The sequence below is a fragment of the Lolium perenne genome, chromosome 3, assembly GCF_019359855.2.
Source record: "Lolium perenne isolate Kyuss_39 chromosome 3, Kyuss_2.0, whole genome shotgun sequence".
Lineage (NCBI taxonomy): Eukaryota > Viridiplantae > Streptophyta > Magnoliopsida > Poales > Poaceae > Lolium > Lolium perenne.
In genome coordinates, this window is record NC_067246.2 from 111,160,899 (window position 1) to 111,174,379 (window position 13,481).

The 13,481-nt window shown below is 47.1% G+C and overlaps 1 protein-coding gene and 2 long non-coding RNA genes across 4 annotated transcripts; all 3 read left to right on the forward strand.

The window, feature by feature from the left end:
- The first annotated feature begins 3,574 nt into the window (after positions 1-3,574).
- On the forward strand, positions 3,575-8,887 carry LOC127342177 (uncharacterized). Of its 2 annotated transcripts, XM_071828101.1 has the most exons (4): positions 3,575-6,757; positions 7,246-7,442; positions 7,544-7,661; positions 8,463-8,887. In XM_071828101.1, the coding sequence occupies exons 1-4, from the start codon at positions 4,754-4,756 to the stop codon at positions 8,520-8,522; spliced, it is 2,379 nt and encodes a 792-aa protein (XP_071684202.1). In that variant the 5' UTR covers positions 3,575-4,753; the 3' UTR covers positions 8,523-8,887. The 2 variants fall into 2 exon arrangements, 1 of the variants encoding a protein (XP_071684202.1); XR_011755231.1 differs by lacking the exon at positions 7,246-7,442.
- Positions 8,888-9,425: 538 nt separating this feature from the next.
- LOC139837566 (uncharacterized) lies at positions 9,426-11,598 on the forward strand. The gene is made up of 3 exons (XR_011754080.1): positions 9,426-9,505; positions 9,575-9,648; positions 11,485-11,598. It is a non-coding gene; the product is annotated as an uncharacterized lncRNA (long non-coding RNA).
- Positions 11,599-11,806: 208 nt separating this feature from the next.
- Positions 11,807-13,276, forward strand: LOC127339550 (uncharacterized). Its single transcript, XR_011754081.1, has 3 exons — positions 11,807-12,000; positions 12,487-12,754; positions 12,854-13,276. It is a non-coding gene; the product is annotated as an uncharacterized lncRNA (long non-coding RNA).
- Positions 13,277-13,481: the final 205 nt, after the last annotated feature.

Sequence of the window (13,481 nt, forward strand, 5' to 3'; positions counted from 1 at the left end):
AGTTGAAAATTAGACGTCCTTGTTCTATCGCCATTTGGATCTGCTGACGCCACACCCTGCAGTCGTTGGTGGTATGGGAGAACGAGTTATGCCATTTGCAGTATGGCTTTCCGTTCAGCTCCTGTACCGTGGGGATTTTGAGGCCTTCGGGTAACTTCAACTGCTTCTCCTTGAGTAAGAGGTCGAAGATTTGCTCAGTTTTAGTCACGTCAAAATCAAACCCTCTGGACGGACCTGGTGGCTTAACCCATTTGCAGGACACGGGGGTTGCCCCCCGAGTCCATTCAGCCACTGCTACCTCTTGATCTCCCGCAGAACCTTCGTCTTCATCTGCCTCGACCAGGACTACCGCACGCTTGAATTTGTCCTGGTACAAGTCCGAGTGGCGCTGTTCATATAACGACAGTTTCTGAACCATGTGCGCCAGTGAAGGGTAGTCTGCTTGGGAGGCCATATCCTTGATTGGTGATGCAAGGCCCACCACTGCCAACTCGACTGCTTCCTTTTCAGTCACACGAGCCGAATAACATCGGTTCCTAAGATTTCTGAAGCGCTGGACGTACTCTGCCACCGTTTCTCCACGCTTCTGACGTACTTGTGCTAGATCGGCAAGGCCAGACTCGGAAGCCTCTGAGTGATACTGCATGTGGAACTGTTCTTCCAACTGCTTCCAAGTCCGGATCGAGTCCGGTGGCAACGAAGTGTACCACCCGAAAGCCGATCCTGTGAGGGACTGTGCGAAGAACCTCACGCGTAGCGGATCCGATGCTGAGACCGTTCCTAGCTGTGCCAAATATCGGCTCACATGCTCGATGGAGCTGGCACCATCTGATCCATTAAATTTGGAGAAATCAGGGAGCCGATATTTGGGTGGTAGCGGGATCAACTCGTACTCGTTGGGGTACGGCTTGGAATAGCCGATTGTCCTCCTTTTCGGCACCATGCCGAACTGGTCTCTCAGGATCGTACTGATTTGATCCGCGGTGCTGGCTGCAGGAGTCGAACTCTGAAGATTCGCCGGAGTGGCATACTTAGCCAGCCATGCTTGCTTTTCCAGCTCTGAGCCAACTGCAGGAGCTGAGCTCTGGAGGTTTGTCGGAGTGGCATACTTGGCTAGCCACGTCTGCTTCTCAAGATCCGTTCCCGAAGTTCCTCCTGTTGTTCCAGAAGTCCCTGCTGTTGCGGCCTGGTTTGTGAGCGCCCAGTTACCGCAGTCTGGCACGTATGTGCACGTGTATCCGTGAGGGATCTCCTTAGGCGCCTCATGCAAGAACTGGTAATCGCTAGGGTCACCACCGATCTTGTAGACGACGTATGCCGGTGAATTCGGCACTTCTGGTGCTGCCAACGCGAATGGCAGCGGTGGACGGGACTGGAGTGGCATCTCTCCGTGGTATGTCCCGAGAGCTGGTCCTGACGGAGAGTACTGGTGCCTCATGATTTCCTGGATCACCCGAAGAGCAACACGCTCCAAAGTGTTCACCAGGTTCTCAGAGTGGCGGTGTAGCGAATGAGCTACCATGAAGTTAATCTCCTGACGCAGGGACCTGGTGCGTTCTTCGGACGGGGCGGACAGGTCCACTCCATCGAGCGCGCCTTCAGGTGAGAACCCTTTCCACCTGATGCCATGTGAGCGGGTTCTGTGAAAGGAGCCGATGAGGTCGGCTTCGAGGATCGACTTGACCTCGTCATACTTCTTCTTGAGCTCCTCGGTCAGATCCTCGTACGTGACTGGGGTGCCGTCCGCCATCTCAGATGTAGATGGCGATGCGGTTGATGTCGAAGATGGTCCCACCGGGCGTGCCAGAATGTGTTGCGGTCAGAAACCCACCGGCGAGCAACGACGGGCAACACAGGAGAGCCGGGAGCAACTTAGGGCTGCGGCTGGCCCTGGTCCCTCCGAGCGATGGCCCGCAAAGACTCCGGCACGCACGTCCGATGCTGGTGCAAGGGCGTGCCACCTGACCTATACCTGGTCAGGAAGGTGATGGAGATGCCTCGCTTAGTTTCCTGCATGGCATACACGTAAACATTAAATACGAGCCTCGATCGGCTCTCAGGTTGTCCTGTGAATCGGCTCAAAGAGCCGATCCACCCATGATTCGCACGAGGTGTACGAATATATGGTGGTCCTGCTTGATCAAAATAAAGCTAAAACGATCTACGACGATTTAGGGTTTTCACCGCATAATCGGAACGTCCTACTCGTGATTGAGCCTCGCGGCCGCGCACGGTGATCGTAAGCCGATCCTAGACAGGGCCTAAAAACCAACACGAGGTTGATCCCCGGAACATCCTGTCTAGGGCTAGCAAACTACACCCTACGCGCCGCTGGATCCTTCAACCCTTTGTAAGGCCTAACTATGCAGATATTAAACTAATCCTTGAAGAACAAGGAGCAACCATAACGGATCGGATCTACTAAATAATGATCAAGCGGGGTGCCGCCCCTACGCCTAAGATAGGCGTAAGGGCGGCTAGATGTCTAAGGGTTGCACGACGATAGCATATGATACGAAGAACAATGCTAACCCTAACACATCTAAGATAACTACGTTGCTCGCCATCAAAAAGCTTCAGTACGAGCAACGCATGAACGACGAATAAATTTGTACTGCCTAGATCGCAAGATGCGATCTAGGCAGCATGATGCTTACCCGGAAGAAACCCTCGAGACAAGGGAGTTGGCGATGCGCCTAGATTGGTTTATGGTGAACGTGATTGTTGTTTATTTCATAAACCCTAGATACATATTTATAGTCCGTAGACTTTCTAACGTGGGAATAATCCCCACCGTGCACGAGACAAACTCTAATTAACCGACACGTATCCTACTATATTGCAGATACAAGGGCAAACTAGCCCAAACTTTGCATATAAGGCCGATTCACGTATATTCTTCCATGTATATTCTTCAAGCCCATCTTGATCGCGGCCCACCTCTAATTCGGTCAAATTCTGGTGATAACACGAGCGCAACAACCCGCCGCCGCTGGTGGAGCTCGCCGGGCCGCACCCTCGAGAACGTGCTCGCGCACATCGAGGGCGGCAACTACCCCGTATTGGGGATGCCGCCGCCGGCGGCGGCGCCTTCCGTGTCGCGCCGACACGGAAGCTCGTGGATGCCATGACGGATGGCGTCGTCGTCGTCTGGGTCGGCGTCGAGGTCGGCATCCCATTCCTGCAGGTCGGGTCCTCCACCTACGATGCCGAGGAGCGTCAAGAAGGAGCCGACGCCGCCACCACCGACCAGAGGCGGCAGCGGCGCCCTCGTCATCCGTGAGGGGGGACCCTTGTTGTCTCCATCGTGCGACCGCAAGAGAAAGATGACGAAGGGCAACTGGGTCCCAGCTCGCCGACGAGGAGGCCGCGGCGATCCGCGAGGCCATCGCGAGGTCGCTGGACGACCTTTCTCCTCGTTCCATACTATAGCTAACCGGGTGGGTACGACCCATTTTCTACCCACAAATCGGGCGACCGACGTCTAGACGGCCCATATTTTTGCTAGTGCTAGTAAATTAAAATAAAATAAAATAGATGAGGGAAGAATAGGAAACGCTTGGAGTAGCAATTCCTCAGTAACCTGACTCCAACTCCTCACGGAAAAGAAGCCCGACCACCGCATTCCCCGTCCCGGCCGGCGGCTACCGCATCCCCCGAAACCGGCGGCGGGTCTCCTACCTCCCCGGCGAAGCCAGCTCCAGCTCCTGTGAGGCAAGGAGAGGAGGGACCCAGTCGGCCGACCGAAACCCTAGCCCTAGCCCCAGCGGCATCGGTATGTGACATCGCCGACGCGGCCGTCGCCGTCGCGCCGTCCCAAGCTACCTCACTTCTCGTCCCCGACGTGCGGCCTCCCCGACAGCGGGGAACATGGAGCGAGGAGATACGCCCAATTCAGGACCGGCAGTTGCGGCGTCAGTGATGGCGGCGGCAGCCATGGGAGAGTCCCAGTGTGAGGCGACGCGGCAGAAGAGGATGAAGAAGAAGCCAAAGCCGGATGGTGCGGGGTTCGGGGTGGCTCCGTCGCAATCTCCCCTGCCGGCTGCCACATTCCTCCAAACCCATACCCAATCCCCCGCTCCCGGAACCCCAATCCTGGAGGAGGCGGTGGCTGTGAGGAAGAGGAAGGTGCGTAATGATCAGAAGGCGGCAGCGGAGGGGGACAAACATGGGAAGGAGCCCATGCTGGCAGCAACAACGACGATGAAGAAGAAGAAGAAGCATAGGGAGCGCAGGTCATCTCCTTCACTGTCCGCTGCTGCCGCTGCCAAAGAACCAATTTTGCAGCAGGGGCCGGAGGTGAACACCGAACAGAAGCGGAATAATGAAGAGGGGCCATCCACCGCCCAATTGCTTCAAGACCCAGCTCAATCCCCAGCTCTCGGAGCCCAGATCCTGGAAGAGGCGACGACCGAGGCTGCAATGAGGAAGTGGAAAATGCGTGATGAGAAGAGGGTGGCGGTACTGCCTTTTGCTCAAAACCAGGAGCAGACGGAGGAGCGTGTGCTGGCGGTGACGACAAAGAAGAAGAAGCGCAAGCGCAGGGAGAGCAAGTCATCGCCTTCACTGACCGCTGCTGCCACTGTCGAAGCCCCAATCTTGCAGCAGGAGGCCAAGGTGACCAAGAAACGATTGCCACTTGATCCCACACAGGCTCAATCACAAGGAACAAAGCCCCCCCGTGCCTCCAAGCCTCTATCCGCTGCCACATTCCTTGAAGCTCAAACTCAAACCCCTAGCTTCCAGAACCCCAATGTTGGAGGAGGCGGCTGTGGCTGTGATGAGTGAGAGGAAGATTTGTAAGGAGCAGAAGGTGGTGGCACTGCCTCTTTCCCAAAACACTACATTGGAGGAGCCAGTGCTGGCGATGACGATGGTGAAGAAGAAGAACCACAAGGAGCGCAAGTCATCGCCTTCACTGACCGCTGCTGCCACTATTGCCGAAGCCCCAATCTTGCAGCAGGAGGCCAAGGTGACCAAGAAACGATTGCCACTTGATCCCACGCAGGCTCAATCACAAGGAACAAAGGCCCCCCGTGCCTCCAAGCCTCTATCCGCTGCCACATTCCTTGAAGCTCCAACTCAACCCCTAGCTTCCAGAACCCCAATGTTGGAGGAGGCGGCTGTGGCTGTGATGAGTGAGAGGAAGATTTGTAAGGAGCAGAAGGTGGTGGCACTGCCTCTTTCCCAAAACACTACATTGGAGGAGCCCGTGCTGGCGATGACGATGATGAAGAAGAAGAAACACAAGGAGCGCAAGTCATCTCCTTCACTCACTGTTGCCACTATTGCCGAAGCCCCAATCTTGCAGCAGGAGGCAAAGGTGACCAAGAAACGATTGCCACATGATCCCATGCATGCTCAATCACAAGGAACAAAGGCTTCCCATGCCGCCAAGCCTCTATCCGCTGCCACATTCCTTGAAGCTCCAACTCAACCCCCAGCTTCCAGAACCCCAATGTTGGAGGAGGCGGCCGTGGCAGTGATGAGTGAGAGTAAGATTTGTAAGGACCAGAAGGTGGTGGCACTGCCTCTTTCTGAAAACACTACCTTGGAGGAGCCTGTGCTGGCGGCGACGATGATGAAGAAGAAGAAACACAAGGGGCGCAAGTCATCTCCTTCACTCACTGATGCCGCCGCTGCCGAAGCCCCAATCTTGCAGCAGGAGGCAGAGGTGACCAAGAAACCGAAGCGGAGGAAGGAGGAGGGGCCATCTACCTATTCGCCATTGCAACTTCACCCCGGGTTGACTCAGTCAGAAGGAACAAAGGTTTCCCATGCCTTAAAGCCTCTACCCGCTGCCACATTCTTTAAAGACCCAGCTCAATACACAGCTCCCAGGGCCCCAATGCTGGAAAAGGCGGCGGCGGTGATGAGCAAGAGGAAGATTTGTAAGGAGCAGAGGGTGGCAGCAGTGTGTCTTGCCCAAAATACTACCTTGGAGGAGCAGAGGGACGACACCATGGCGGTAAAGGAGAAAAAGGAGTCCAATCACATGAAGCACACACTGTCATCTATTTCTGCATCAGCTGCATCTGAAACCACCATTTGGGAGCAGAAAGTGAAGGTGACCAAGAAACAGAAGCAGAGGAAGCAGCAGGAGCCATCTGGCAAGTCACCATTGTCACTTCACCCTGGCCAGACTCACTCAGCCCAATCACAAGGGGGCAAAGCTCCACCGGAACAAGAGGGAGAAGCTGATGCCCGAAAGGGTAGTAGTATTAAGAAAAGCAATGGAAAAATGCCCTGCGTCCGTGTCCTCAGCAATCGTAAGCTTATCAAGGAGGCAAGCAAGAGGCAGCCGGCGCTGCCCGAAGGCTTTGTGCCGTTCAGCGATTTTGTTTCCAATTGCACGGAGCAGAACCCTGATGAATCATTGCCTTACCGTGCATTTTTTGACCAGTTCCGCTATAACCCTGTCCGTGGAGATCACAAACCCCCAACCTCCAAGGCTTCCAAGACTAACAATTCTGTAGTTTGCAAGTCAAAGAAGAAAGATTCAGGTCCAGGCTCACAGGAGAAACTACATCCACAAGTAAAGGAAAACCCTAAGAAAATGGGGACCACAAAGCAAAGGCAACCTCCACCGTTACTTACCCCTGCTGAGAAGTGCTCAGACATATACAGGCGCGTTCCCCTGGATCAGCTGGTACCACCGCCACGCTCTCCGCATAATCTTTTGCAGGAGAAGTATGCTTCTGATCCATGGAAGGTTATTGTCATCTGCATGCTGCTCAACTTAACACAGGGTAAACAGGTAAGCTTCAAGATTATTCGCTTGAACTTAATTTCTGTGCAAACTAATATGATTAATGAAAGTTCTGATAGTCTCGAAAGTTAAAAAAAAACTCGCTTGTGTTCCTGTAAGTTAATGATAATGAATGATCGATCAGTGTTTCCACACTTATTTCATATGTAAAAAGATGGCTAACCAATAACTTTTTTCTCTATTAATAAGTCAAGAAGATAACTGAACTTGAATTGTCAAAAATATTTCGTAGTTTATATGTAGAAGTGGGAGCCGCTGTTTCATTTTGATGGTCCTTTGAAGAACAATTTTGCTGCACAGGCAAGCTTAGCAGTTGCATGTATCATGGTCTCATTTTTTTATTGTGTGTGTGTATTGTGTTATTTGAGTGTAGCACTGTATTTAGACTTGTGTTCCATTTGTTTTAGGAGATAATGCATCAATACCATTTTCCAGTTTAAGTTCAAGAATTCAGTCCTCTCTATTAACTAATGTAGGTCAAAAATATTATTGAGGGGTTCTTCGAATGCTATCCTGATGCTCACTCTGCAATTAACGCTGACCCTGAGAAGATGGCGGGGTATCTTGAATGTCTAGGGTTGCAGCATGTAAAAACAACTAGAATCCAGAAATTCTCCAAGGAGTATGTTGAAAAAGAATGGACCTATATTACTGAGCTTTCTGGTGTCGGCAAGTGAGTACTGCCCCTTTAATTCTTCTGTTGGATATGAAGTATTTGTATAATGGTGCTTCTTATTCCGCCTGATTAGTAACAATAAATTATACTTACTGTAGGTATGCAGCTGATGCTTACGCAATATTTTGTGCTGGTAGAGCAATAGAGGTGGCGCCTAAAGACCACAAGTTAGTTGATTATTGGAAGTACGTCTGCTTTAAGCTGCCCCTGATGCAGGTAGTATTCTGGACACATGTGGTTTAGTGAATTGTTGTGAGCTTGCATTTTAAATTTTCATGGCTCCATGTGAGATGCTAATTAAGACCGGAAAAATGCTCATGAGCTTCTCCGAACTTTTCTGCATCCATACTATCAGTGGATGCTCCACCTTGCTCTTCACGCCCAAACAACACCTCAATAAAATCCCTAAAATACACCAAGGCCTGTTATACTGATTTTTGAAGATCTGCGGCAATGTATATGTAATTTATTTGAAAATCATGTACTTGTTCTCCATAAATATCTTATGGCCATGAAGAGGCTGTCAAACAAGGAACTCTATCTGTGAGAACTATGAGGGTATCTAGCTATTGGTATTATCATCTATATATAATGGCAAGTGAGATATTTCTATTCTTTATTCCTAGATAGTCATTGTAAGTAGACTTCGTCTCTATGTTAGCGCTAGAAGCAGTGTACTCTTTCTGGTCTTGTGCGATGCTAATTTGAGCTTACTATACCAAGCAATGCTATGAACCGGACCGTTTGAATTGTGTCAAATCCACTCTATGTTAGCGCTAGAAGCAGTGTACACTTTCTGGTCTTGTGCGATGCTAATTTGAGCTTACTATACCAAGCAATGCTATGAACCGGACCGTTTGAATTGTGTCAAATCCATTGAGCGAGCCTTTGTCCAGCCGCAAACTCATGAATTGCATTTGCAGACACACCGCGATACTGGAGATATATATTATTTGAGTTCTCAAGACAAATTAATAAAGTCGCACTTTGACCTTCAAACTTGTTCATATATTGCAGAAAGCGCAAAACGCGCAGGAAGCTGGAGTTCAGGAGCAGGAATTAGCCGTGATGAGCTAAAACAGGAAATTGGGCTGTAGGACACAGCAAGTGCTGCTGATGTTGTGCTTTGCCTCCTGAATAGTATTATTAAAAACGTGATGCTGCTGTCTATGAGGGCAAACCATTTTTTTTATGCGATGACTTTGGCTGTGGATCATCATCTTAATTGTTTGGGCCTTGTACAGGATGTTGCAAGTTGAAGGCAAAGAAGTTTCTGTCAGTATTTGAAGTTTATCTTTATCTTTAAATACGTCTTCTTTGTTTGTAGATAGATTTACTATCCTCTGGAAATAAAGTTTTTTTTCTCCCTGGTCCAGTTGACACTGACGGAACATGTTCCTAGTGTGTTGAATAAATTGAGAAGATTTTGGTGTTTTTCTTAACGAGAGTTTGGTGCCAAGATCCATCCAAGGATCCAAGTTCAGTGTACATTGATTGGGTCAGAAACTGGTGGACTATATCTGTCTTGGTTTCCTTTTTTGTGTGATGTAAATGGGTTCACTGTGGGGCTGAGTCCATTTGTCCAAAAGTTTAGTTGGTCTGCTGAGTTCCAGATTATTTCCTTGCTCCAGACTATTGTTACTAGAGTGTTGTTTAAACTGAGCAGAGTAACGTGTGATGTTCACGCTACTGACTAGAGAAACATGTGCCGATGCTGTTCATTATTGACGGAACCTATTTATAGCAGCATACTGCCTGGCGCACTGAAACGGCATAGAGAGAACCATGGGGATGGTGGATTAGATGGCATACCATTTTCAGAGTATGATTTACTTTTGCTATGATTTAGTTCCCTTATTCTCTCACTCAGCGTTTATGATTGATTACTGATTGACAACATTCCCAAGGTAAGTAATTTTCCTGGGCAAGAAATCAAGTTAATTAATTTAAAATCCCTTTTGCCGGGCAACACCAATATCACAGCCTCCTTTTTAAGGCAAGCAGCAACCCCTCCCCTCCCTCGTCCCTGAACACTGCAGCTCTTCCAATGGTGTTCTGGGGTAAACATCCCCTTCCTCCTCTCTCCTACTATGCAGGACCTGCTATGTCTAATTTCTGTATGTATATAGGCGTGGAGCTGAGGCCAGGGACGCCCTACACCCACCACTGCCAGCCCTCCCATGGCCGTCTCCGCATTTCCAAGGTTAACATTTCTTATTCAAATTCATCATCCTGTTAAACTCATGATGTATACTAGTGTGTACACGATTTTTCCGTATGAGTTACCAATAATTTGCCTCACCCCTAGTCATGCTCTCATATGTAAAAGAAGAGTTATTCAAGGATATTTTCTTTCTGATTACATTCTGTGACAACCCATCGCACGAATAAACCAAAACCAGAACAATAGAAGAATAGCAATCTTAATGTACACAAAAATGAGGGAGGGAGAAAATTACTCTGGGTTCAGAGTAAAAAACATGTCATACACTTGATTTACGCTACTATTTGGAGTACAACCCAGATCTAATAACTTAGAGGCACAATGAGGAAGACATATTTTGGAGGATGGTACTATAGGGCAAAACTTCACTTCGCTGCATATTCCATCAGAATCAGGATCTCTCTATCGACCAAAACTTTAGTCGCATTTTCTGCCAGTCAACTATCCAGTTCACATGTTATATGAGCTGTCATGTTTAATTTTTAATGAGCGCTGTAGGAACTACAAGCTAAAATATATACTCATCGCCATCCAGTTGGAGGTTATATGATGTTATCAGCTTCTGCTTAATTTCTCCACTTCTTCACTGTAATATGTTTCAGTTGCAGCAGTCCCTTCTGCTCTAACAGCGGAGGAGTCCAACCGGAGCCACTGTAACTTATCTTTGAGCACAGCAAGCCTTTCAAATCCGTGTACCTTGTCAATTGTTGCTGTGATCTCTCTATCATCTCCATATCAGTACCAGATTTCTCCAATTTAGCATGGAACTCTTCCTTTTTAGAATTAGGTGCTTGCATATATGCAGCTATCCTTCATGCTTCCTTGAAGTTGGTTGCAGCAGCAGCAAGCCTCTAGTTTAGGACCCCTTTTATCAATAACTCTCAGGTTCTACTTAAATGTAGCTACCTCCATTAGTGCTTATCTCAATGTGGCTGCTCAAATCACATGAATGCATCAGCACAAGCATAACAAGAAATTAGCAAAAACTATATTATATTCAGTGCAAGTCTCAGCCAACAAAAACAGAGCAAATTCTTCTCTTTTGAAAGCAGAGAAAATTGAAAAACATAGAAATTAGTAGTGCGAAGGTGGCCGCTGTCAGCGTGAAACTAGCGTCATAATTTCACATGAATACACCAAATTTAACTTGGAGACAGTACAAATGGAAAGAAAAATGTGACCAAATCATCAAAATGCATCCATAGGTCTGTTGCTCTCATGTTTCAATTGAAGTATCACAAGCAAAACAAAAAAAATCGATCCATCTGCCGCTCGCCAAAAAACAAAATATCCCCGCGCCCAAACAGATCCAAGAATCGAAATCTATTGTGGTAGAGGGATACGAATGGAGGAACATGTTGTTACCATGGCTGCAAGAAGGAAGTATGAATCTAGGAGCAGCTCATGGGGCGGCCTGAATATACATGTCTCGCCGGGAGCAGCAGAGCTGGCGACGCCGTAACTTAGCTCCGACTAAGGTCGCTGCCTCGCACAGAAGGAGAAGTCTCCACCGCGCTAGTTTTCGTCTTTGCCGGTGATACAATTTTTCCATCACATCTCTAGCCAACGTTCTTTTTAATTTAGGTCTAATGGGCTCGTGATGAGGGAGCGTAACTAAGCTAGGATTAGGCCGTCGGGATGTGATTCATTTCCCTTTTTATATTATCACTTTATTTTCCGAAAGTTAATTGTAAGATAGTTTATTGAAACAATCTTTAAGTATGACATGCTAATCATTAAGCTAAATTATATTTTTGCAAACTTGAGCCCTCCAAAGATTTTAAATTTATTTTACTTTTGTGTGATGATTCTTAGGCTGCACTGGTCAGCTACGACGCTGCTACAAGGACCCTGGTTCAATGTACTGTTGGTAACAGGATGCCGCTGATACTTTGTATCTTGAATCCTATGTTGGCTGAGATGAGCCATCTAGAGGTCGAGTTTGACGAGGATGTCGATGTTCTGTTCTCAGTACTTGGTCCAAATTCTGTGCATCTCTCTGGATATTACCTCCAGAGCAGCACTAGCAATATCAATATTGCACTAGACCAAAAAACATCGTATCCTTTTTCAAATGTTGTTTGACCTTATGCTTTGTTTCATTTTTTGTGTAGCGCTTTAGACACATATAGTTCATTCTTAACCTTGTAACAAGAGAATCTTATGAAGAAGATATTGAAGCGTCTGATAGCGAGTATATTTCCGAGAGTGAGGAGGAAAGTTATGAATCTGACTTCATTGATGACGGTGACCTTGAAGTAGTTGACAAAAAATATGATTTAGATTCTGATGATCATGATGTCTGCTCCTTCCCTGGTCACCGCCAACAAGGTATATGAATGAAGTGTGAATCAGTAACATACTTAGGAGTTAGGACATATGTTGTTCATATGCATACTCCTTTGTAGCATTCTTTTAAGTAAGGATAGAAGGATACTATTTTAATCAAACTCAATGATGATTATGAATTCTGGACTTAGATTTCATTTGTAGTTCACTACTTAAAAATTAAAATGAGACCAAATGGTTTTCATGTCATAAAATTTTACTTGTTTTGCACACAACATATTGTCACCTTTATACTACATATGTCACAGTGTAGAGTTTTGGTATCTTTTGTAAAAGTTCTATCAACATGCCTGTTTCAACTTATATTGTGCAAGTCTTCGTACTTCTAGGTCTTTTTGTATTATTTTATTCACATTGGTTGCGTTTGTGTTTACAAAATGATGTTTCATGCTGCACCTGTCTAATTCACACATCTCCTCAAGTTTCCATCTATTGAGCTCTAGCACATTGTAATGCTTTTTTCCATAGCATTTGAACTGCAGCGACATTCAGAGAAGAAGAAGCACCCAGCTGACAACTCCGCTAGCAGCAACAGCAGTGAAGATGAATTTTTTTCGAGCAGGAGTGAAATCATGCAAGAGTTGCGTATGTCGGCTTTGTTGAATAAGATTTATGGTAATGTTTCTCAAGAAATTAAACCCAAAAATATCATGTCAAATGACGAGACCAAGAAACAGAGTAATGATGCCAGAAAAAGAAAATGTGAAGCCATCAATCACGATCCTTCAGATCCAACGTATATCACAGCTTCCACCTTTGTTGTATAATATCTGTATGTATTGTGTTTATTACTGAATACTGATGTGTGTCTTGTTACCTGACGTGATCTGGGCAGTAGCAGAGGTGAATGGATCAGCGATTCCAGAATGTGAAGTTGAAAAACACAAGAAATCCAAGAAAAGTCTATGAAGTTGAGTTGTGCAGAAGGATTCTAAAGCGGACCATAATAAATAGGCACAGACTATGAAGTAGGTATTCGATTAGCATGTCGATTTGCAATAATATAATTTTGTTCTCGTGTTTTATACAAGTCCTTGTGTATTAGATGTGAGGTTGACAAGTGTGGCATCCATCCTACCCCTGGGTGTAGTTACCCCCTAGCTAGTTGGTCTCCACGTGACCCCAACCTTCATCCACGCTGGTTTTGCATATTGCTTTCCCGATCAGCACTAACGGGCAAATGGATGCCAACATACCTCCTCCGTTTGAGACTACTTCATTATTTTTTTTGGTAATTATCTCAAGGAGGTTGTTAGGGCCAGCAATTTTTCGAAATTTGAACCATCTGCGTCCTTATCTTATCTGCCAAGCTTTTCACAGAATTAAATAAAATCGTGATTATCTGGTTACTAGATTTATGGTTAGTTATCCTTAGTCGATCAGTTCGTGGAACGGCCGGCCGGAGAGACGTCAGGACGTCAGGCAGTGTATTAGACTTTCTTCCATGAGATCTGATCGTTAGC